General features: G+C 40.6%; 2 protein-coding genes across 3 annotated transcripts in view; one reads left to right on the plus strand and one right to left on the minus strand.

Moving 5' to 3' along the window:
• Positions 1-14,647, minus strand: part of CB1H4orf19 (chromosome B1 C4orf19 homolog) — a 45,379-nt gene extending 30,732 nt beyond the window's left edge. Inside the window, exon 1 of one of the 2 annotated variants that reach the window (XM_030314057.2) lies at positions 14,592-14,647. The gene's annotated coding sequence lies outside the window, so the exon portion shown is untranslated. Of the gene's footprint in view, positions 1-11,790; positions 11,828-14,591 lie in introns of those variants that run through there. The other variant, XM_030314058.1, reaches the window with a different exon arrangement.
• Positions 14,648-25,562: 10,915 nt separating this feature from the next.
• On the plus strand, positions 25,563-25,899 carry LOC115512733 (40S ribosomal protein S27-like). The gene has a single exon (XM_030314061.1). It carries the CDS (start codon positions 25,591-25,593, stop codon positions 25,843-25,845), a length of 255 nt encoding a protein of 84 aa, XP_030169921.1. The 5' UTR covers positions 25,563-25,590; the 3' UTR covers positions 25,846-25,899.
• The last annotated feature ends 380 nt before the right edge of the window (positions 25,900-26,279 follow it).

The raw sequence follows: 26,279 nt of genomic DNA on the forward strand, positions 1-26,279 counted from the left end.
CTTCCCTGTCCTGCTCTTGGCATCACTATGGCTCCTGGCCCCATCTGCAAAAATCCCCGAAACAACGGTGGGTGGAGGTTGTCAGGTTAATGACAAGAAATCCTCAATTATTTCAAACACAGCTCATGCGTTTATGCTGTGGGAGTTGTTTTTTTTTTTTTTAAGTTTATTAATTTTTTTTGAAAGACAGAGACAGTCAGTGTGAGTGGGTGAGGGGCAGAGAGAGAGAGGAAAAGACAGAATTCCAAGCAGAGCCTGAAGCAGTGCTGGAACCCAGGAAACATGAGATCATGACCTAAGCTGAAATTAAGAGTTGGACACTTAACAGACTGAGCCACAGAGGTGCCCCTACACTGTGGGAATTAAAAAAAAAATTTTTTTTTTAATGTTTATTTTTTATTGAGAGACAGAGAGACAGAGCATGAGCATGGGAGGGGCAGAGAGAAGGGGAGACACGGAATCCAAAGCAAGGTCCAGGCTCTGAGCTGTCAGCACAGAGCTGGACGCGGGGCTCGAACCCACGAACCATGAGATCACGGCCTGAGCCGAAGTCGGACACTTAACCGACTGAGCCACCCAGGCGCCCCTACACTGTGGGAATTTTAACTGAGACTGCATATGAACAGTCTTCCCTGGAAAGAGATATTTATATTTATAGATATTTGTATTTATATTACATGGCCGACTGTGACTTCTCACTCCATCTCGGCCTCTTCTAGAAAGGAAAGAGTACTGGATCCCTCTAGGCTGGTTTAGCTCTCACTGCAGGCTCTGCACATCTCATACAAGAGTCTGAATTTTTCACAGTTGAGCCCTTGGTATGTGGAAGAGTGCCTGAAATACAAAAGGCATTCAAACTTTTTTTGATGAATAAAGGAACGGATTTTTACCTGCTTCTATGCTGTTCTATGCTAGAATGTAAATGCCATAAAGTAGTAGGTATTCAATAAATATTTGTCAAATGACCCTAAAAATCTGGCCTCATACTATTACATTCAGGGCAGTGTCATCGGATTAAAAAAAGTAGAGTTCAAAGAAGGGTTTCAAGGTTAAGAAGACACCTGACTCCGGTCAAGGCCCCAACTATGGCCATACTAGAATGGATGCCCAGAATATTCCTGAACATGAGTTCCTGTGACTTAAATTCTTGATGATGTCAAATCGCCAGTGTGGCAGGAAAAGGATTCTCTATTCCGTGTGGACTGCAGCCAATGATTTAGGATTTAAATTGTATGTTTCTTGGAGCAGTGATTTTCAATAAAGAAAAAAGACTGTTACTTCTCTATGGACTTATTTCATCTTGCTTCCTTAAATGTCACCAAAAACCAACCAACAAACAAACAAGCAAACATCAATCAACATTGCTTCCCACCAACCGACAAACTCCAAAGAGACAAACACTTTGTCAGGGTTTCCTTTCAGCATTATTTGTGATGAATTAGGTAAAATGTACGTCCCAAGAAAACAAAGAACCTGACATAGCCTTAATCATAAAACCAGAAAAACAATTCTGTCTAATAATCACCAGGAAAATGTGCACTGTAAGTATTTCCCACCCTTACTTGGCAATCCACCTACTTTTCTAAGAGAACGAAAGAACTCTGCAGACTTGTTCTGTCTCCATTAAGATGACCATTCAGGGGCGCCTGGGTGGCTCAGTCGGTTCAGCGTCCGACTTCAGCTCAGGACATGATCTCGCGGTTCGTGAGTTCAAGCCCCGCGTCAGGCTCTGTGCTGATGGCTCAGAGCCTGGAGCCTGTTTCAGAGTCTGTGTCTCCCTCTCTCTCTGACCCTCCCCCGTTCATGCTCTGTCTTTCTCTGTCTCAAAAATAAATAAACATTAAAAAAAATTAAAAAAAAAAAGTTTAAGATGACCATTCAAACCTAAGTCAAATTTATATTGCAGTCATTTTTATCCCTCTACTTAAGCATTCCTCATCCTATCTAAGCAATTTCCACAAGATATTGGAAGGGCCCTAGTTGTTGTTTTTCCTTCCTTCCTACCTACTTCACTTCATCTTTTTTTCATTAGTAAATATTAGATGTTCATAATAGTAAGGTGAAAAGGATGGTAGTTCTCTAAATTTCGCATATTAAAGTTTGCTCAAAGAAAATAAAGTTCGGTCAAAGAAAACTTGCTTCTTTGGAAGCTAAAATCAACAGGGCAGCCCCACCTTGTATCGTGTGAGATGTTATGCAGAAACACGCTTTGTAGAAACAGTCCAAAACCAATTAAAGTTGGTTTAAGTAACCGAGAAATAAAAATATTCGTGACAATCCACAGATTTCTAGCGTATTTCTAGAGGGTGGTAGAGGGTAGAAGTAAAACAAAATCAGAAACTGATAAGCTCTTAACCTGCTTCTAATTCACTCAACTCTGTAAATGTGAGACTGGCTTAAATTATTTTTTTTTCCATCCTTAATGTTTCCTTAGTTTGATATACTAACACGTAATGTATATTAGCTTATTGTCTTCAGGGGGTAAATATCCTATTGCATAAGCCAGAGGCCGCTGAAAATGAGTCCTATAATCTTCATTAGCAAAAAAAGGTACACGTACACTCAGCAACAATGCATGACATTTCAGGAGACACTTATCTGTAACCTAGTTTTGGGTATTTAGAGATTTCTCGACAGTGTTCCCTTTCGCTGGGAGACTAATGCAGAAAATTCAATACCAGGAGCAGTCGGCATGCTTGTTAGCTTCTCTTTTTTAACAACAGGATAAAAAGCTGTGTAACTATTTCAATTACGTTCAAAATGGTGTCCGTGTTCGGGGCGGGAGGGGAAAGGCCTGAATCTTGCCCTGTGGTTCTGGCAGGTGCAGGGTGCAGACCAGTTATGCCCTGCAGGCAGTGTTATGCTGGCAAGTATTTAACAACTGGCTCTACAGAAAAACATGTCTATCATAAATAAAGGCTGTGTGGAACACTGTTTGTATATAATAATAAAATACATTCTTTTTATTATAAATTCCACGTAGGCAATTGGTTTTCACAGAATGCTTTCACAAGGTTTTGCCAGACTCTTCCATCAGTAATTTACTCGCGGCTACAACGGGTATAGTCCTGACATGAATGTTAGTTGATAGCATTGTTTAGCAAGGTAGACGAAAGTGAAACAATGAACACATGTGTTGGAATTTCATGTCTGTTAATGACACAAGCAAATTCTTTTCTGAATCAGAGAATAATAGTCTTTTGAACACCGGAAGAAAAAATTTCTTCAGGGTTTTTTTGTGCTATTCCCATGTAACAATTACAGACTCAGCAAAGTTCCATGTTGCATATCGAGTTAACAATTTTATCATATTTTTTAAAATAAATTTTATTTATTTTGAGAGAGACTGCGCGTGCACGTGCACACATGAGTGGGGAAGGGGCAGAGAGCAAGGAGAGACGGAGAATCCCAAGTAGGCTCTGCACTGTCCGTGAGAAGTCCAGTGCGGGACTGGAACTCAAGAACAGGGAGATCATAACGTGAGCTGAAACCAAGAGTTGGATGCTTAACTGACTAAGCCACCCAGGCGCCCCTCTTTATCATATTCTTTTTAAAAAAAAAATTTTTTTTTAACGTTTATTTTTTTTTTTTTAATTTTTTTTTTTCAACGCTTATTTATTTTGGGGACAGAGAGAGACAGAGCATGAACGGGGGAGGGGCAGAGAGAGAGGGAGACACAGAATCGGAAACAGGCTCCAGGCTCTGAGCCATCAGCCCAGAGCCTGACGCGGGGCTCGAACTCACGGACCGCGAGATCGTGACCTGGCTGAAGTCGGACGTTTAACCGACTGCGCCACCCAGGCGCCCCTTAACGTTTATTTTTGAGACAGAGAGAGACAGAGCATGAGTGGGGGAGGGTTCGAGAGAGGGAGACACAGAATCCGAAACAGGCTCCAGGCTCCGAGCTGTCAGCACAGAGCCCGACGCGGGGCTCGAACTCACAGACCGAGAGATCATGACCTGAGCCGAAGTTGGCCGCTCACCAGACTGAGCCACCCAGGCGCCCCCTTTATCATATTCTTAAGTGTAGTTGAGCAACAAAACCTTAAGTTGAGCTCTGACTTACAGTATTTGCTAATTCTATGGTGTAAATGCTCCTGTGTCTGATTTCGAGACAGAGGTTAAGTCACCCAACTCAAAGTTGGGAAGAGATGTACAGCTGTAAACCATTTTACGGTATTTCTACCACACAGACACAATAGATGTAAATATCCTCAACAGCACAGAAAACAAAAATAATTCGCAACTGATGAGCTTTGAGTATTTGTTACTTTTGTTTTCAATACAAGATTTTTTTGTTTTCAATATAATTATACTTTAATACAATTTAATTTTGAATATCATCTCACAAGAGTTTTGAAATTCCAAAATTCTACAGCCAGTCCTGGCTGGCTCCAGCACAAGGTTTCAGGGTCCTGAGCCCGAAGGGCAAATGCTTTTCATAGGCCATTTTCTCTCAGCCACACACCAATAACCTCCAATTAACAGTCACCCTAAGACCCAACTTCCCCTGCTGTGAGTTAATCAGTCTCAAGAGGTGGATGTCTGGCCTTAAGTTCTCAGTAGAATATTAACATTTTGGGAGGGAGAAAACGACTTCAGGAAAGTGACATGACTTTGAGGCAGTACGCATTTTCCTCACCTGTGGAATGGGAACAGCACCGTTACTAGGGTTGTCCTAAGGAATAGAGCTAACTGCGTGCAAAGCTCCTGAGTAATGCCTCAACTACAGCAGATGTGGAATAACTATGTGTTGATCATTAAGATGAGGGCAGAATCTCCGTAACAAACCTTTCTTTTCTGGACACACATGAGTCCGTCAGGCAAGCTGCTTCCTTTCCCACAGAGAAGCAATTTCCAAATATGATTGAGTGAAAAGCGAGTTTGAGAACAAGTCCAGTCATGGTCAGATTTCTTGAGTCTGTGGAAGATTGTTACCTGGCTTCCCAGGATCACCATTTCCATCTCTTCTCCAGAAATATGGGGGGAAAAAAAGTGAGGGCAAATTTGTAACCAGAGATTTTTAGCAAGGACCCAAGGGGTAACTTCTGGCAGTCAATATTTTACGTCAGAATCATGGGCTAGAAGTTAGGGAGACTCATTTGCCTCCTGTGAAATCAGCACAGACAGCAGTAGTTTTGGGAGCATCCTGTTTAGATAAAGGATAAAATCTTTTAAAGAGTTTTTGATACTCTGAAAAATGTGGTGCTCTAGACCATTTATCCTTACTTTTGAGACTCCGGGCCTCTTTAGATCCTTTCTTTTTTTTCCCCCCCTTAAAGCATTTTAAAAAAACAAAGTGAAACAATATAAATATAAAAAGGCTTAGCTTACCTTTTGAATATAAGGAATTGGGGTAATAATACCTATCTTACAGGTTTGTTATGCTCAGTGAACTAAAGGACTTAGGGCATGGCACGTATGATGTGGTATATGGGGGGTGTGGGGGCATACAGCCAATGGGAGCTGTTGTATGTAGCCCAAGGCATTCTTTCCTCCTTTCAAAATCAACTCAAGGTTAACAGGTGGGGCAGGGGTTAGGAGGAGGGGTTGAAGGATAGGGTCCAGACAAAACAGCTATGAAGAGGTCACCTTCCTCCTGTCTTCTACGTGGTTGGATAAGCAGGTTGAATTGGTTCCATTTTTCCCTCTCTAGAAGACAGTATTTTCTTCCAAGAATAAAAGGACAGCCCTGTCGTGATGGTTATTAACTAGATCAAATCTCAAGGAAGTCAGAGATTCTAAAATCTCACTTGTCCTGTTATTTTATGTAGATTTATAAACCCTATTCTTTATTCAGATTTCAGGGACACCTAGGATTAATTGACAAGCCACAGGCAATTTCAGCAAACACTAAGCGTTTTGCACACAGAGATCATAAGGGAACAACCAGGAGTCAGTCTCGCCTTAAGATAGAAGATATTTAGGGGCACCTGGGTGGCTCAGTCGTTCAAGCGTCAGACTTCAGCTCAGGTCATGATCTCACAGTTTGTGGGTTCGACCCCCACGTCAGGCTCTGAGCAGCTCAGAGCCTGAAGCCTGCTTCAGATTCTGTGTCTCCCTCTCTTTCTCTGTTCCTCCCTTGCTCACACTGTCTCTCTCTAAAAATAAATAAAGATTAAAAAAAATTAAAAAAAAAGATAGAAGATATTTATAGCATCAGTAATACACAATCATATGGTTGGGGAGAAAATACAAAGGAAGGAATACGTGAGTCTCAAAGCAAGACATATTAAAAAAGAGTGGCTGTAATGTAAAGTACCTACATCTGTAATAAATATACTTATGTGGCACATTATTGAAGATTATTTGATAATGTGTTTCTGGGGAAATCACAGAATTTAGTCTAGAAACACTTGAAGGTATAAGGTTTTTAGATAACATCCTGTTAAATTCAGCATTACTCAAACTCAGTGATTTCAATCTGAGCTGCTATGTCATCTTGTTTCATAAAAACTCAAGCTAGGTTCCTGGGTAGAAAAGATCCTAAATGGAAAAAAATCTCAAAATGTGATAAACCAAATACGAAAAAATTTCAAAATGTGATAAACCAAATATGTCAGAATTAAAATCTCAAACCATGAGCACTGAACCAGATTACCTACACTGAATTTTTGAAATTAATAATATTAAAATGAGTGTGTGTGTGCGTGTGCGTGTGTGTGTGTATTTATATGTGCAAACTGAAGCTGGAACCAAGGAGGAAGCTTTTCCCTTCTGGTGGAGTTTATATAATATACACCAGGGCTAAAACTGTTCACGAGAATAGTTCCTTCAACGACAGTATTTTTAATATTGTTGCATACATACTCCTGTGTCCTTTTATGTGAATTTGGAAGGAATGCAAAGTACATTTACGGGATCAGTCTTTCTAATTCAATCTCAAACTCTTCCTTTCCTAAACTCATGGGCAGCTTTCCTGCCTAGAAGACCGCTTCAGTGAATCTATAAGGGCTTCCTCCTCTCTCTGAGCCATTGCAAAAAACTGTTTTCTTCCTGAAGGATTTTCTCACCAGGCTTTTGACATCAGACCTACAGTGGGGCTGTTCTGCCCATTCTCCTTTCTTTGTGCCAGAGGCGCCCCAAAAGCTCACATCCCACAGCTCAAATCCTAGCAGGTTCTTAGGACTTTACACAGTTGTGCAATGGTTAAAAACCAAACAGAAAACCCAGCCCTGGGCCCTGCTGGCTGGGGTGTGGCTGCGGGCTGGCCGTGGGCTGAGGGCTATTGCCTAACAAAACCAAACACTCAGCACTAACTGCTGCCAGGTGCACTGATTACCTGTTAAACAGAAGGACCTAGATACCTTTCCTCCCTGGGGACAGGAGTGAACACGTGGAAATCCCTTTAGTCAAAGCTCTTCGGGGTCAAATAGTACAGTGCTTTTCAACTATTAGCATTCGAGCAACACCTGGAATAAAAACAAACCAAGTACTAACTTCCGTCTCCCTGGAGCTGATGATCGACAGGATTACATTTGGTGGAAATGGACAAACTCAACTAAAAAAATGCTGAAGCGAAGCCAGGTATTGCCACTTACATTTAGATATTAGGATTCATACGTTATGCTTATCGCCTGATGAAGCTTAATATATCTTGGAACCAAGGCTGCGAACTGACATGAAGAGAAAACCACACAAAAAGTGGGGCGCCTGGGTGGCACAGTTAAGCATCCGATTTCAACTTAGGTCATGGTCTCACAGTTCGTGAGTTCGAGCCCCACATCAGGCTCTGTGCTGACAGCTCAGAGCCTGGAGCCAGCTTCGGATTCTGTGTCTCCCTCTCTCTGTGGCTCTGTCACTGTCTCTCTCTCTCTGTCTCTCAAAAATAAATAAACATTAAAAAAAATAAAAAAAAAAGAAAACCGCACAAAATGTATAACATTTCTATTATTCGTTGCAGTCCTAAATTGCACTGGATCATCAAGTGAGCCAGGTAGTGTTTTGATGTCTCCGGGTTTTTGGTCCATTGAGGCACCTTAGAATTTCAAAGTAAATACAGAATCCTCAGGCCCAAACATTTGTAAGATATTGCCATAGATTTTAACAATGGAAAAGTATACATTCTATACCTCTATGTACCTGTATGTGTCTAGCACTGTGATAGCCATTGTGGAAAAATAAAAAAAGTATATGTATGACCCACTCTTTCCAAGAATTTTATAATCTGATTAAGAAGCTTCACATGAAGCAATGTGAAGGTAACTGTACATCGAATTTGGTACTGGATTCCAATGGGATGGTATGTGTCGGTCCTCAAGGTAGCTCTGCCTGTGTCCACTCTCTGGGCTGAGAATTTACAGGTCTTTTTGCTTTGATGTCTATAGCTTACTTCACCCTAAACAGTATGATGTAAATGTTTCGTTTATTAAACCCTAGCGGTAGTAAAAATTTTACACTTCAGGGGTGATCAACTAGTATCTAATCGGGAAGACCACCCCACATGCAACTCCAGCTGCCCCCCGATTAAGATATGAGTGAGTGAATGGCATAAATGGGTTTTCATTTGTGAAGTTTGTGGCTTATCGATCAGGAGATGAAATGTTAGAAACAGACACTAGCTGGGTGACTTGAGGTTTGCAGGTGGGCTTCCCTGGCCCCTTATGAACAGGGAGCCTGACTCTAGAGAAGCCTGCACTCTGCACCCTTGGGCGTGTTGTCTGAAGCCAGATTCCCGGTTCTGTGACCCACACCATTGGATTCCCTAATTTCTGCTGCCTGATGCTGACTAGGATAGTAACCGAATACTATGTCTGGAATACTGTCAGGTCATCAAGGATCTTTTCTGCAGGGTGGTGGGACAATAACCTAAAAAGTTAGACAACCAGCATTTCAAGTTTACAAAACAGATACACGTATTGCTTTGTGGCTGCTTGCTAGTAAATGTGGCTTAAAAATACATGCGTGTTGGGGAGGCACCTGCATGGCTCAGTTGGTTAAGCTTTGGACTCTTTGATTTTGGCTCAGGTTATAACCTCATGGTTCATGAGTTCAAGCCCTGCATCCGGCTCTGTGCTGTCAGTGTGCAGAGCCTGCTTGGGCTTCTCTATCTCCCTGCTTTCTCTGCCCCTCCCCTGTTCTCTCTCCCTCTCTCTTTGCCCCTTCCTTGCTTGTGCTCTCTCTCTCTCCCTAATAAAAAAATAAATAAAAAACAAATAATCTAAAATATTATTTATTAATTTATTTATAAATAAAAAAAATAAACATTAAAAAAATACATGTGTGGGGAATTTGGTCTGAGACGTGCTCTCATTGTATCTTGGCAGGGGAGATGTTGGAGAGAGGCTAGTTCTCACCCACCTTAAGCTTTCCTGTGGCTGCCCTTACCTATACTCGAACTAATTCAGTTTGATTTTTAGAGGCTGGGAAGGCCTATTTTAAAGTTAAGTGCAATTTTGGCCCCTACTAACAGGTTATGTGGCTGAGCATAAATCTTCTAGGTTCAATTTTACTCCCACTAAATGAAAACAACAGCAGTGACCTCACTGGGTTACCATAAAAACTCAAAGCAATTGTGTACCCAGCCGAGTTAGCTACTCGTTGGTAGCTTCCCTCCTCTGTGTTACTGTCCCATCGCTATTCTTTTCCTGTCCTAGAGGAAACATACAAATGTTTGCAGAATTGAAATGAATAACCTCCTTCTATTGTCCGATTTTAGTGCCTTTGGACTGAACAAATGTTGGAACTGTGAGTTTGGCACCTGTAATTATTCCATCTTAAATCTGGATGTCTTGAATCAGCAGAGAGGCTGGAGTCCTTGGGCCTCTACCTTCTCTTCTCTTTTCTGGGACCAAGCGTCCTTCTTTACCCTCCTGGCACCAAATTCTGCTCCTTCACACTTCTTGGACTCTCCAAGAGTGACTACTGCTTTGGCCTCTGTCAACATCACCTCAGTCATCTGCCTTAGATACACGTAGGAAGAGGGTATCTAGTTAACCTTCACTTCTTAAACAAGTCCTTTCTTCACTAAGCAGTAAAAGGTGAGAAACTACAGCAGAACGGTTATTAGGTGGGGTAGTCAGCCTGCCCACTGGCCCAAAGTGGCCTCTGCCTCCTGGTCTGCGTCCCTGCGTAGTTCCCTTCCCACACTGATCTGGGGCTGTCCTGTGGGGTGAAAGGAGTATGGCGGGAATGATGGTACATGATTAAGTCAAGGCTAGGTTAGGAAAGGCCTTACGGCTTCTGTGATGTTCTCTCCTGTTGTTCACTCTGAGGGAAGCCAGATGCTATGCTGTGAGGACACAAGCAGTAAAGAGGCCCCTTGAGGAGGACTTGTGCCATCTTGGAAGTGTAACAGTCAATCCTTAGTGACTAAAACCATGGCTGACAACTGACTGCAACCTTATGATATACCCTGAGCCAAAAATGCCCACTGGGGCCACTCTCTAATTCCTGACCCACTGAAACCATTGAAGATGATGTTTACTGTTGTTTTAAACCACTACTTTGGGGATACCTTACTGTGCAGCAATAGATAACTGATACATTAAGAATGCATTTCCTGTTCTCAAATGGCCTCATGATGGACATAATCCAATGCAGGTGAAGTATTTTCAAGCAAGAACCCACTTTGTCCCTCATCTTTACTCTTTCTGCCACTTCCTCTTTTTTGAAATGTCAGTGCTAATTCGGCTGTGAGGGAAGTGCTATGGGCTGAATATTTGTGTCCCACGTTCATACGTTCAAGTCCTAATCCTCACTATGATGGTATCTGGAGGTGGGGTCTCTGGGAGGTGATTAGGGTTAGATAAAGTCAGGAGTGCGAAGCTGCATGGCAGAATGAGTGCCCTTGAAGGGCACCGTCTGACTTCAGCTTAGCTCATGGTCTCGTGGGTTCATCAGTTTGAGTCCTACTTCGAGCTCTCTGCTGTCAGCGTAGAGCCCACTTCTGATCCTCTGTCTCCCTCTCTCTCTGCCCCTTGCCTGCATTGTCTCTCTTTCTCTTCAAAGAAAAAAAATTCAAATAAATCAATAATTAAAAAAAAAAAGAAAAAGAATGAGTGTCCTTGTAAAAGGAAGAGATGGGAGATTGATCACTCTCTCACTCTGTCTTGTGCAGGAACCAAAGAACAGCCATGTGAGCACATAACCCAGAAGGGGACCCTCACCAAGAACCTGACCAAGCTGGGATCTTGATCTTGCATTTCCAGCCTCTAGAACCATGAGAAAGAAATGTTTGTTGTTTAAGCCACCCTGTCCGTGGTGATTTGTTATAGCAGCCCCAATTAAGACAGGAATGCTACGTATGTGTGCACATAACACACGAGTGCGTAATTTCCATTTGTGGAGGAAAACACAGATGGCATATACCTCTCCTTTTGGTCTCTACTATACGCCAGGTTCTCAACTTTGAGTGTTGCTCACTCACTCTCCCATCTCTCTCTGCCCTAAGATACAGATCATCACCACATTTTCCTGGAGTATCTGCTTCTTGCCATAAGGCCTCTGGCCTTAGCTCTATACCAAAATTGTCGGCACAGAGGTCATCTGGTGTTCAAGCACCAATCCAATGATGTATTTTCAGTCCTCAACTTCTGTTATGGACTGAACGTGTTCCCTCTAAATTCATATGTTAAAGCCCTAACCCCCCATTTTGGCTACCTTTGGAGAAAGAGCAGCTAAAGAAGTAATTAAGGTTAAATGAGAGTAGGATCCTGGTCTGATAGGATTCATGCCTTTATAAGAAGAGACACCCAGAGAGCTCTCCTCTCTCTCTCCATGCACAAGCTTAGGGCCACATGAGGTTAGAGCAACAAGACAGCCACAGCACGTCAGGAATAAAGTTCTTACCAGAAACTGAACCTCCCTGGGCCCTTGATCTTGGACTTTCTAGCCTCCCAAACTGTGAAAACACAAATTTGTATTTAAAAAAATTTTTTTTAATGTTTATTTATTTTTGAGACAGAGACAGAGCATGAACAGGGGAGGGCCAAAAAAAGAGGGAGACACAGAATCCAAAGCAGGCTCCAGGCTCCGAGCTGTCAGCACAGAGCCTGACACGGGGCTTGAACTCACGACCCTGAGATCATGACCCGAGCCGAAGTCGGATGCTTAACCAGTTGAGCCACCCAGGCGCCCCACAAATTTCTATTTTTTAAGCCACTCAGTCTCCGATATTTTGTCACGGCAGCCCAAGCTAACACAACCTCCGTGAACTCTTTCAGCAACTGCTAACAGACAGAGCAACCTTTGGAATTAGACTTCATTTTCAAATCAGGTGCTGGCTTATGGTGAACATAAAGAACTTATTTAACCTATCAGAGGCTTTGTGATCTTTGTTATTAAACATAACGGGATCCATTTCAAAGAACTGTGTGAAAAATCCGTGACTTTCTGGGGAGGGAGGTTACTGCCCCTTGGGGACACTTGGCTATACGGGAAGGACATCTGGAAATACATGGGGCGATTAGTGTTTTAGTGTCTCAGTGACAGGGCACTAATAGCATTTAATGTTTACATGCTAACCAGACTGTGACGCTTGGGCTTGTCCAGCGTAACAGAATTTTTTCTCATTCAAAATGCCAGTGGCACCCCACTGGGGAAAGAGAAAAAATGATAAAGTGACTGCACGGCAGAAAATAGATGCCAACATTCACTTTCTTGGCACTGTCTGTAGTTTAAGGAATAGTTTCTCTCACCTGCAAAAAGTTCCCAAGCCATTTTATAAATGAAATACAGTCTTAAACTTTAATCATTTGTGGCATGATAAATCTCAGTCGAGGGATAGGGGCAAAGAGAGGGTTATAAGCTCTACAGAACAGGTCACAGTGCCATGGACCAAGCAGATATGCAATAAAGTAGTTGTTTGTTGAAAAAGCCTAGAATGATTTTTAAGTTATATGTTAAACAGTGAGAGAGAAGAATTTATGTTCACAGGTGAATTAGGTTTTTGTGTTTCCTGATAAACAATTTAAAAAATCTTTTATTTGGAATCCTGTCATTTATCACAAACTAGAGTGGATAATTACATGTTCTTGGACCTCTGTGGTGGAATATGTTGGCAAATACTATCTGTATTTAAATATGTGTTGGTAGGACATCAGGTAAAGACAGTGGATCCAACATACTCACTTGGGCACCTGGGCGGCTCAATTGGTTGAGTGGCCGACTTCGGCTTGGGGCATGATCTTGCAGCTTGTGAGTTCAAGCCCCTTGTTGGGCTCACAGTTGCCAGTGCAGAGCCCCCTTCAGATCCTCTGTCCCCCTCTCTCTGCACCTTCCCTGCTTGTGTGCTCTCTTTCTCTCTCTCTCTCTCTCAAAAATAAACGTTAAAAAAAATACTATTCAATTTTGGGCTACTCCTAAATCTTATTAAAACTAAAATAATTATATGTGTGTATGTACATGTATCTTTTTAACAACAGAATCAGGAGAGGTGACAATGACAGCATTTTGAAAGCTAGGAAGCAGGCGGACAGTGGCCATTCATCCGGTGGACCTGAGAAAGCTAGGCCAGAAGCTGCAAGTGGACAGATGAGCACCACCGTTTACACGCAGGGTCATCAAAAGGCTCAGTGATTGGTGGCGACTGGTGGCAGCAGGTGCCTCAGGCAGGGGGGAAGCTGGGGCCAGAACAGTGGTAGTGGTTGAACTCTGTTTAAGAAGCAGTTCACACTCCCTTCCTTCCCCTACTGTCACCTGCGTGACAGCACCTCAGCAGGAGCCTGGAAGTTTATCCTGCAGAGGGGGCAAAACAGAAGGTCTCTGAACTGGGGAAGGGGGGGTGTACTGGGCAATGTTCAGGGTGGGACATCACACCACGATAGGAGGATTCCTACAGTCTACTCCCCACGCTCATCTCCCAAACGCACACTGGCAGACAGGCTCTTACCCTCCAGGCAAGAGCTTAGAGGAGCTTTCTTAGAGGATGTGACCAATCCATGGGGAAAGCCCTAAAGATACTGACACTAGAAGTTCCCCAGCAACTGGCTCAGCCAGATCAGTATTACAAGTGACCCTCAGTGAGTGTTCCCTCCCACTCCCTTTCATATTCTGAACTTCAGTTTTTACTTTCCTGCTCTTACATGTGAGCAGAACATCAGTGATTATCAAATAGCCGGGGGAAAACCAGAAACAATCTAGAGGGAGCTGGGAACTATGAGGCAAAAGAAAATTTCAAAAATTATTATTCAAAAACTCATGGATATAAGAGAGTACAGGGCATCATGAAGCAAGAAAATGATGCTGTAAAAAAAAGGGCATTCAAAAAACAACCCCCCCAAAAAAAAAACTCTTAGAAATGAAAAACATAACCACATATATAAGAACCTCAGTTGAAGGAATCTATGTTGAAAAAGGATAAGAAAAGCAGATAAATAATCAAGGAATTCCAGGAGATCTAGAAAGTGAAGTAAAACACCCACAGGAGAAGAAAACATTAATAAAATGATTCAAGAAAATTCCTCAAAATTAGAGGGTAGATTTTCTAGATTCAAAGCATCCACCAAGTACCCAGCACAATGAAAATAAATCCACACCTGAGGTATATTACTGTGAACTTTCATAATACTAGGATAAAGAACATTCAACCAATATCCAAAGAAGAAAATACAGTTATATATAAAGGACTGAGAATTGAAATGGTGGTATACCTTTCAACAGCCATATTGTGAACAAGGAGACAACAGAGCAGTGTCTTCAAAATTCTAAAGGAAAAAAAAAGTTTTGAGTGAAAATGATTTCCAACATAGAAGTCTCTATGCAATGATAGCATTCAAGTGGGGAAGTAGAATACAGACATTTTTAGACAGGCAAGTCCTTAAATAATCTTTTCCTCCATATACTTTTTCTTAGAAAGCTATTGTAGGACGTGGTCCATGAATGTTGAGGGAATAAAACAAACAAAAGGAAGACATGACATCTAGGAAATAGGAGCTCCACCACAGGAGAGAAGGGAAGGGACTCTTTCAGATGGTGATGACAAGAGATCTCGGTGTAACCAGGCAGAGAGGACAACCAGTCCAGATGAGCAGGTCCGAAGTTCCCGAGAGAGACTTCTACCCAACACCTCATATGAAACTGACAGAATCATGGAACATCTTGAGAGAGTATTTAGACAACTGGTAAATATTTAAGTACTGGATGGATAGTTAAATACGTAAAAAACACATACTCAAAGGGCACTTGTGTGGCTCAGTTAGGCGTCCCACTTCTGCTGAGGTCATGATCTCTCGGTTCATGAGTTCAAGTCCCACATTGGGCTCTGTGCTGACAGCTCAGAGCCCGGAGCCTACTTCAGATAACGTGTCTCTCTCTCTCTCTCTCTCTCTCTCTCTCTCTGCCCCTCCCCAGCTCAGGCATGTGCTCTCTCTCTCAAAAATAAATAAACATAAAAAAACCCCCACACACTCAAGAAACACAAACATACAAAAATAAACAAGTAAAAAGGAAATTATTAACTCTAGGGATAAGTTGTGCAAGAAAAAAAAAGTTTAGTATATGCCCCATTTCTGAATAGCACATACAATTGACCCTTGAGCAATGCAGTGATTAGGGGCATTGGCTCCCCTGTACAGTTGAAAATCCATGTATAACTTTTGACTCCCCCAAAACTTAACTACTAATAGCTTACTGTTTACCTGAAGCCTTACTGACAACTTAAACTGTTGATTAACACATGTTATATATACGTATTGTATTCTGCATGTTTATAATAAAGTAAGCTAGAGAAAAGAAAATGCTATTAAGAAAACCACTGGAAGGGGTGCCTGGGTGGCTCGGTCAGTTAAGTGTCCGACTTCGGCTCAGGTCATGATCTCATAGTTTGTGAGTTCAAAGCCCTGTGTCGGGGTCTGTGCTGACAGTTTGGAACCTGGAGCCTGCTTCGTGTTCTGTATCTCCCTCTCTCTCTCTGTCCCTCCCTCGCTATGCTCTGTCTCTCTCTCTCTCTCTCAAAAGTAAATGAACATTAAAAAAAATTTTAAGAAAATCACTGGGAACAGAAAATACATTTACAGTACTCTATTCATGAAAAAAAATCTGCATACAAGTAGACATGCACAGTTCAAACTCATATTGTTCAAGGGTCAACTATACAGCCAATGTAAACCTTGCATATTTTTCTAATTAAAACCAAGACAGAATTATACCGTGAGGATAGAAACTGATTGTGCATGGTGTGGATAAGAAGAATAAAGAGCTTAAGTTCTCATCATCCATTAGAGAGAGTCCATGTACAATGTCCCAAAATAACACAATCAGGAGGTGGCAATACTTGCTTGCCATGAAGGTATGTGGAGATGATACCAGGCTAAGAGTTGAAAATGGTTTCTTTGGGGAAGAGGAACTAAGGAGCAGGAGACCTGGGACCTGTTCTTTTTCCTGAGAACCCTTGCAGAACTAGGAGATCTTCTAACTGTACCCTACTACATAGCTGTGATGAAAAATTAAAACAATTTAAAGTGCAGTAGTACATAGAGAGCTAACATGGGAGTGCTTTTTCAAAAATAACATCTATGTGATTTTGGTAAATAATATTTTGGGTATTAATTTTCCTTTTTAAAAACATTTTTTAAAAATGTTTATTTATTTTTGAGAGACAGAGCGCAAGCGGAGGAGGGGCAGGGAGAGAAGGAGACACAGAATCTGAAGCACTTTCCAGGCTCTGAGCTGTCAGCACAGAGCCCGATGTGGGGCTCGAACTCATGAACCATGAGATCATGACCCAAGCTGAAGTCTGACGCTTAACCGACTGAGCCACCCAGGCGCCCCTTCATTTTCCTTTTTTTTTTTTTTTTTTTTTTTATAAATTGAAAGGCTTGCATTAAATAATTTATAAGATCCCTTGACCTTTGGGGTGTGTGTGTGTGTGTGTGTGTGTGTGTGTGTGTGTGTGTGTTTTGTATTTCTTTGAACATGTATCTGTACTTGTGAACCCAAACACATAGAGATCTGATGACCAACAGTGGAATTCCTCTGATTATCGTGGTCATTAAAAATGTATCATCCACATATCTACAAAGACACAATGTGATCATACTGAGTGAACAAAGTGGCACAACCATCTAGCTGATTTGCAGGGAAACATCTGAGGCTGCATTTCTGTCTTCCTCTGCCCATGTGAGAGAACACAGGAAGAGACTAAAGTTCCCTGGTATTTAGACTCTGGCCTGTGACGCATGGTGGTGCTGACCTAAAAGTTAATATTTATCCATCGTAGTTGGTTAAAGTCAGCTTGAGAACTTGGTGGGGGCAGGGGGGGAGAGAAGCCCTACAAAGCCGCTTAGAGATTTGTACTAAGACCAACGTTAATCTTGGTAGCAGAGCCAAGTCAGTCACATCCTCTCTAGTACATGCCAAAGAAGAGCGTGGCTAGGACTACAGACGATACCGACATCAACATGGGGAGCGGGGGGTAGAGGGCTCTGAATTCAAGAGAAAAATGAAGACTGCCCCTTTCAAACCTCCCATTACTTCCTAGCTTTGGTTGGTTAATCACCCAATCTGTCTCTGCCTTGGGTTCTTCATCCATAAACTGCAAATGGTAATACCATTCCATATGGTTGTTAGGGCAATTTTATGTGTTAACACCTGGAGAGTACTGAAAACAGTGCCTTGATATTTACCTTCCCTCAAAATAGATGCAAAGAACATAAAAGATTCACAAGGGCCTTAGATTCATGGCATCCTCTCTCTCTCTCTCTCTCTTTACTTTTTAAAGATATGTAACCTGGTCTTTAGAATAAAAGAAGACCTAGGAGGAGAGAATGTCTCATGACAAATTTGGTAAAGTCAATCTCAAGAAGTCGAGGAACATATCGTTCACTGACTATAATAATCCTGTTTGGTAAAATCTCAGATTACTCACGTGCACTGACGTTTTGGATGTGACACTAAAGCTTTCCTTTGGTTGCCAGACGTACCTGGCACCCTGGATTCACTGAACAAACTCTGTGCTAGTTCTGAGTCCAGGAGGGTCCAATGGTTGCTTTAGGGACGTCCTTTCATTCTTTTTGGTTATCCTGGGTCTTCAATAATATTTCACACACAGAGAAGATGTCCAATAAATGTTTGTTGAGTTAAAAATGGAAAAACACGTCGGTGTGCCTCTCATAGTCAACAATTGTGTAACCATACCTCACAGTCACCCACAATTCTTTCATCGAAAAGTGTAGCCTTATTCTTCTCATTCACTTTTTTTGTTTACACTAAAACTTATATAGGCTAACCGCAATTTTAATTGAACCTTAACCATATCACAGCACAGTGTGTATAACGTGCACTAAAAAATAAAGAAGATTGTCACCCTAGAGAAGTGGTACTCTTAAATGGTGAGCTATTTTTGCCTAAAAACTCCCAAAGAGCTATGGTAAAAATCAGACATAAAAATAATATAAAATAAACATTTCCCTCCTCCCCTAAAGTGAGATCATAAGATATATAAGAATTTAGTGTATAAAACGTGAAGAATTTTAAATCTTGGATTTTATTTACTTACTTACTATGATAAGAACACAGTATGAGATCTACCCTCTTAGCAAATTTTTAAGAGAATAGCACAGTATTGTTAACTATATAGATCTCTAAAAGTTATTCATCTTGGAAAACTAAAATTTTATACCAATTCAACAACTCTTGAGGTCCCCCTCACCCCGGCCCTTGGCAGTCACCACTCTACTTCACGATTCTACGAATTTGGCTGTTTTAGATATCTCATGTTAGTGCAACCATGCTACATTTGTCCTTCTGTGACTGGCTTATTTCACTGAGCATAATGTCCTCCAGGCTCATTCATGTGGTCAAATTATGGCAGTCTTTTTTTAAGGCAGAAAAGGATTCAATTGTACGTACAGCTATGTATACTTTGTCTATTCATTCATCAATGAACATTCAGGTTGTTTCTACATCTTGGTGATTATGAATAATGTTACAAAGAACATGGGGGTGCAGATATCTCTTCGAAATCCAGATTTCAATTCTTTTGGATAAATGCCCAGAAGTGGGATTGCTGGATCATATGGTAGTTCTATTTTTAAGTTTTTGGGGAACATCCATACTGTTTTCCATAGTGGCTACACCACTTTACATTTCCACCAAGTACACAAGATTCCAATTTCTATCATCCTAACTCTCGTTATATTTTACTTTTTTTTTTAGAACAGTCAGCCTAATAAGCGTGAATGGACATCCCACTGTGGTTTTCATTTGCATTTCCCTGATGATTAGTGGTGTTAAGCATCTTTAAGCATCCATATACCTAGGTGGCCATTTGTATGTTTTTCTGAAGAAATGTCCATTCAAGTCCTTTGCCCGTTTTTGTTTTTGTTTTTTGCTACTGAGTTGTAGGAATTCCTTATATATTTTGGATATTAACTCCTAATCAGATATATGGTTTGCAAATATTTTTTCCATTCTGTCAGTTGACTGTCCACTCAGTTCATTGTTTCCTTTAGTGTGGAGAATCTTTTTTGTTTGATGCAGTCCCATTTGTCTATTTTTGCTTTTGATGCTTGTGCTTTTGGTGTCATATCCAAGAAATCATTGCTGAGACAAATGCTTTCTTCTTGGACTATTACAGTTTCAGGTCTTATGTTTATATCTGTATCTCATTTTGAGTTGATTTTTGTGTATGGTGTAAGATAAGGGTCCAATTTCATTCTTTTCCATATGGATATCCAGTTTTCCCAACACTATTTGCTGAAGAGACTACTCTTTCATCACTGTGTATTCTCAGCTCTCTTGTCAAAGATAAATTGACCATATGCTATGGACTGAATGTTGTGTTTGTGTTTGTGACACCCCACATGCATGAATTTATTTATGAGCTTTCTATTCTGTTCCATTAGTCTACTTTTCTGTTCTCATGCCAGTACCACACTAGCTTAATTACTGTAGCTTGGTGATATATTTTGATACCAGGAAGTATAATGCCTCCAGCTTTGTTTTCCTTTTTCAAGATTGCTCTATTCTGGGTCTTTTGTGGTTCCATACAAATGTTAGAATTGTTTTTCTTTTTCCTATAAAAAATCCCACTGGGATTTTGATAGGGACTGCAATGAATTTATAGATCACTTTAGCTAGTATGAACATTTCAACAATATTAATTATTCCGATCCATGAACATGGGATATCTTTCCATTTATTCATGTCTTAATTTCCTTCATCAATATTTTGTAGTTTTCAGTGTAGAAGTCTTTCACTTCCTTGGTTAAGTTTATTCAGTACTTTATTATTTTGATGCTACTGTAAATGGAATTATTTTCTTAATTTCATTTTTAGATAGTTTGTTGTTAGCACAGCTGATTTTTATATATTGATTTTTTATCCTGCAACTTTACTGAATTTATCAGTTCTAACAGGTTTTTGTTTGCCTGCTTGCTTTTTGGTGGAATCTTTAGGCTTCTCTACATATAAGATCCTGTGACTTTTTATAATTGCTTCATAAGTGGTGCTGGGACAATAGGTTATTCAGAAGAAGCTAGATCCTGAATTACATTATATGAAAACAAAAAAAACTATTGGAGAAAAATATAAGCGACTATTTATCTAATTTAGGAATAGAGGGCCTTTCAGTTACTAAAGGTCTGGAAGAAACATCAAGAGGAATATTAAAAGATTAATAGATTACATAAGAAGTAAACATTATTCACCTTAAAAGACACTGTTTACAAAAATACAAAGACCAAATGAAACAATATTTGACACAGACAATAAAGGGTTACTATCCTTAACTTTAAAAGGATACTTAGTGCAATAGTATATTTATTAAAGACACCAAATAAAACAAACAAAAAACAAAGGACATGATCAATTAACAAAAGACTAAAATAACAGCCAATGAATATGAAAAATCATTCAACTATAGATATAAATAATTGTAAATCAATGGATAACATTTTTGTCTAATAAACTGGCATTTTAATTTTTTTATAACAGCTAGTGTTAAAGAACCTTTAACATGTCAACAACTTTTGCTCCAAAATTCCAATTATTACAGTCTAACAAAAAAAAACATAATCAGAGAATCAGAGAGGTGACCAAAATCTCTGAAAAGGGGTGGTCCACTTAGTTTTAATTTTTAATACTATCAGATATTTTAAACAACTTTAATGCTCAAAAATAAAAGTATCTTTAATTAAATAATGACATATTCAGAAATTAGAGAAAGGAAAAATACCACTAGGTGAAAATAAAGCAGGTATTTATATAAAATGTAACTTCAGGAGCGCCTGGGTGGCGCAGTCGGTTAAGCGTCCGACTTCAGCCAGGTCACGATCTCACGGTCCATGAGTTCGAGCCCCGCGTCAGGCTCTGGGCTGATGGCTCGGAGCCTGGAGCCTGTTTCCCATTCTGTGTCTCCCTCTCTCTCTGCCCCTCCCCCGTTCATGCTCTGTCTCTGTCTGTCCCCAAAATAAATAAAAACGTTGAAAAAAAAATTAAAAAAAAAAAATAATAAAATGTAACTTCAATTGTTTTTTTAACAATTAATAAATGTGAATATAAAGACATATGTAAATAATCAAGGAGAATATACCCAAATGAAAACAAAAAGCCACTTTAGGATAGATAGGATGAACTCGTAATTTTTGTGCAAATTGACTCATTTTTTTTTTAACCATGAAATATCTTTATTGTCAGTCTCTATATAAAGATAGCATGTATCATATGATGCTGGTTGAGAATATTCTTCTAAAGCACATTTTGGAAAGAATTAATAAACATGATTTTTAAAATACCTGTCTATCCCACAGATTCAGGGAGTATCTTGGAATACTGGGAGAGTTGTGCTAAATTCTCCCTCCACATGTCTTTTTTTCAATTTCTTCTTTATTACTCTTTTTGGCTTGTATTTGAAACAGAGTTATTTGACATATACAAAACCATAATTTTATTTTGATCAAAAATTAAAAGAATATGTATGCTTTCTTTCTCCTTAAATGCATTTCTTCTGATATTAACGTGCAGTCCCTAATTTCTTTTTGCTGCACTTATTTGCCTTATCTTTGCCTCCCTTTTAGTGTTTATTTTCTTCGTCATATTATTCTAGGTGAACGGCAATTGGCATTACTCCTTTCTGACCCAAGCTAAAAGTCTTGGCTTTTTATTTTTTTTTTAAATGTTTATTTATTTTGAGACAGAGCATAAGCAAGGGAGGGAGAGGGAGAGAGAAAGAGAGAGAATCCCAAGCAGGATCCGCACTGTCGGCACAGAGCCCGATACAAGGCTCGAGATCAGGAACTGCAAGATCATGACCTGAGCCATAACCAAGAGTTGAATGCTTAACTGACTCAGCCACACAGGCACTCCAAGTCTCTGCCTTTTAATAGAGAAGTTTAAACCATTTACATTTATACTACACACTGAATTTCTCTTTTGTTATTTTATTTTACCATTTTTTAAATGACTTCTAGTTGTTTATTTTCAGACTTCAGACTACTTTTTTTTTTTAGGTTTATTTATTTATTTTGAGAGAGATTGAGTGAGAGAGCAGGGTAGGGGCAGAGAGACAGGGAGAGAGAGGATCCCAAGCAGGCTCTGCACTGTCAGCATGGAGCCTGACGCAAGGCTCGAACTCACTAACTGTGAGATCGTGACCTGAGCTGAAATCAAGAGTTGGATGCTTAACTGACTGAGTCACCCAGGCACCCCTGGACTTCAGGCTACTTTTAATTTTTGCTTTGTATTTAATTTTCTCCAGCACACTGCAAAGTATAAGTTGTGTTTTAAAAATTCTCCTCATGAGATAAAACATTCTTTTTATCCTCCTCTTTAAAAAGAGTTATGCACATAAAGTGGTCCCCAAATGTAATTTTAATGCAAGCTTTCAAGTGCAGCACTAACTGGGTCACTTTTGAGGATAAAGGCAGAACTTACGTGAATTATGCAGGGACAAGGGTCCATCGGAAGCATCTTAGGTAAACAAGGACTGCGATTCACTCTGTGTCTGGTATATTCTGTATCTAAAGGGACTGACAAGCATTCAAAGGTAGGTGTTTGTTGACAGTTGTATACACTGGCCAAAAGCTTAGGAAAGAACTGTGGGCGTGATGAAAAGATTTCACAGTTATCAAAAACACAGCTAATAAATACGGCCATGAAAATGAATAAAAAAATAGAGGCAGTAGGTATACAGAGTTAAAGAAAAAACTGACTCCTGAAGAATACCACTTAATGTTTAAAAAAAAAAAAGAGCCCCCCCCAAACTAAAAGAAACAAACAAACAAAAAACACAAAAGAATTACAAAGGAAAGTCACAAATTGCAGTCAGAAGAGTAGGAAAAAAAAAGGGGGAGGGGTTTGACTCCATTTCTTGCTGTGTCTTCTCACAAAACTTTCAGGATCCAGTGATTTTGGCCAAGAAACAAACAAAAAAAGGATTGTCCCATTCTGTAATGGATTTGGATGAAACCTGGTAAGAAAATCTGGTATATCTCCAAGAGGAGACATTGGAGAAGAACCCATGTAGGTTTCTAAGAATTGCATGTGTATTTATGCTGTTATCAAGGTTGCTAGCATCTGTCTTTCCATATCAAGCTGAAAACATCACCACTATATGGGCAGTTGGATAAGTCTTATTGGGAAAATGATTTTTTCTCTTTGTTTTTATGCCTCTGTACTAGTAGATTGGTTCAGTAACAAATATGTGAGTTCTTTTGTTTGCAAACAATTAAGGAGAAGTAAGTATAGTAATGGAAGCAGGTAAAGTACTTTAGGGATTAAGAATTTGCCAGCAGTTTTAAATGACATTCAAGGGTCAAGTAAGAAAAGGACTGTACAGGAATATCTCCAAGATATTGCAGGTTTGGTTCCAGAACAACTCAATAAAGTGATTATTGCAATAAAGTGAGTCAAATGAAGTTTTTAGTTTCTCAGTGCATATAAAAGTTATATTTACCCCCTATTATAGCCTACTAAGTGTGCATGCAATAGCATTATGTCTAAAAAACCCATATGCATATCTTAAGAATACTTTATTGCTAAAAAGTGCTAACCATTACCTGACCTTTCAGCAAGTCACAATCACTGATCACAGATCACCATAACAAATACAGTAATAATAAAAAAGTCTGAAATAATGTGAGAATTACCAAAATATGACACAGAGACACAAAGTGAGAAAATGCTGTTGGAAAAATGATGCCAATAAGGCTTGCTCCACACAGGGTTGCCACAGCCCCTTAATTTGTAGAAACAAAACAAACAAACAAAACAAAACAAAACAAAAACCCCACAGTATCTGCAAAGTGTAATAAAGAGAAGTGCAGTAAAGCAAGGTATGCCTGTAGATGTCTCTTAGATTTAGCACCAAGGAAGTAATTGGTAACTTGGAATAGGAGTTTTCCTGGAATAGTGACTCTGGAAGCTAGATTGTTACAGGTTAACCAGTAGGAGGAGGTGAGGAAGTGGAACGCAAGCATAACAATCCTTAGAAGCAAACTGGCTGTGAATGAAAGAACTAGGAAGAAGGAAGTAGGATTAAGGGGAGGATTGCTTAAGTCAGGAAAGCTTTCAAGTTATTTGGATATGTTGTAAGAGACAGTGGGAAGAAAGGAGCTGAAAATGGAGGAAAGAGCATAATTAATTAAGGTCTATTAGCAGGCAGGAGGGAAGAGCAAAGAATTAACGAGCCTTAGATAGGAGAAGGGTGAGGAATAAGGTGGACCTTCAGGGGCTCATCTGTGTCTTCCAGTTCTGCAGAGTCTAGACAGAAAAAAGGGAAGATTTCCCAGACTCTCTCGCAGTAGGGTTCCCATACAGACTTAGACCCAGACAATCCTCCGCAAGATGAGAAAGTGGAAGGAAGTGAGGCCGAGATTGTGCCAATGCTACTTCTGCTTTTCCTGTTGGCAAGTCCTTAGTGGACACGCGGATGTTTTTCTCTGGCACTGTTCCAGTGTCCAGGTGCTTGGCTGATAGCAAAAGGCAGAACTGTTGCGCAGAACCGGGCACTGTTTTGTTGTTGTTGTTGTTGTTGTTCCTAGGTGGACCCATTAGGCATGGCATGACCCTGTGGCCACCACCTGTGACAGCTTACTGGCTAATGCCAGCTAAGGCAGTGCTCCTGGGACCAAGAGTCCCATTGTCCATTTCCGATCCCCCTCTGTTTTGATTGCGTAAAAGGAAGCAGTTTCCTGGGAGGGTCAGTTCTGTGGTGGTCTTTTTAGTGTTATGAAGCTTGCTAGTCCAGTCCTTCCAGGGATATTTTGAGCATCCGGTTCCTGGTATCAGATTTCATTTTGCTTGAAACAGCTAATGTAATTTCTGTTTTCTGCAAGTGCACTCTGACAGCGAGGGACATGCATTCTTGCTCGAAGAGGGAAGGCAGAGAAGCTGGGTGTAGATATAGATAAATTCGGTTTTTTTGGTAATCTCCTTGAAGGTAGGAGTTTGTAAGCTGGGGTGTGCAGAGCCGCAAGGGGTTCTTGGATAGGATTCAGGGCATCTGTGAACTTAAATGAGAAAAAAAATCCCATCTTCTCTTCACGAACCACTAAAATTAGGCATTTTCTTCTATTCTAATGCAGGCCATCAAACGACAGCATCATCAGCAGTTCCTGTGACTTTGTCTCTAGTAGAAATCACGGATGTTTTCACATTACATTAAGAGTTGTAATAAATACCTTTCGGCGGTGACGACCTGCCCACGAGAACATGCCCCTCGTGAAGGACCTCCTGCACCCGTCCCCGGAGGAGGAGAAGAGGAAGCACAAGAAGAAGCGCCTAGTGCAGCGCCCCAACTCCTACTTCTTGGACGTGAAGTGCCCGGGGTGCTACAAAATCACCACCGTGCTCAGCCACGCGCAGACGGTGGTGCTGTGTGTGGGCTGCTCCACCGTCCTGTGCCATCCGACAGGAGGAAAAGCAAGGCTCACAGAAGGATGCTCCTTCAGATGGAAGCAGCACTAAACGCACCCTGAGTCAACATGAGTGGGGAACTATCCCAATAAACAGATTTTGGATTTAAAAAAAAGAGTTGTAATAAATAAAAACATTAAAAACATTTTTTAAAGGGGCGCCTGGGTGGCTCAGTTGGTTGAGCGTCCGACTTCGGCTCATGTCACGATCTCGCAGGTCATGAGTTCGAGCCCCGCATGGGGCTCTGTGCTGACAGCTCAGAGCCTGGAGCCTGTTTCAGATTCTGTGTCTCCCTCTCTTCTCTGCCTCTCCCTGGCTCATGCTCTGCCCCTCTCTCTCTCAAAAATAAAGACATTAAAAAATTTAAAAAAAGAGTTGTTGTAGATTTCAAAATATTGTTTATCCTTGTAACTATGGTAGTTATTAGGCTTGCTGTTAGACCTTCCTTTTTAACGCATTTATAAAGGAGCAGGTGTTCCTATATC

Source organism: Lynx canadensis, chromosome B1 (genome assembly GCF_007474595.2).
Source record: "Lynx canadensis isolate LIC74 chromosome B1, mLynCan4.pri.v2, whole genome shotgun sequence".
In the NCBI taxonomy this organism is placed as follows: domain Eukaryota; kingdom Metazoa; phylum Chordata; class Mammalia; order Carnivora; family Felidae; genus Lynx; species Lynx canadensis.

Bases quoted from the DNA above. Each gene is read 5' to 3' on its own strand.
- LOC115512733 (XM_030314061.1), top strand. From the start codon at position 25,591: ATGCCCCTCGTGAAGGACCTCCTGCACCCGTCCCCGGAGGAGGAGAAG.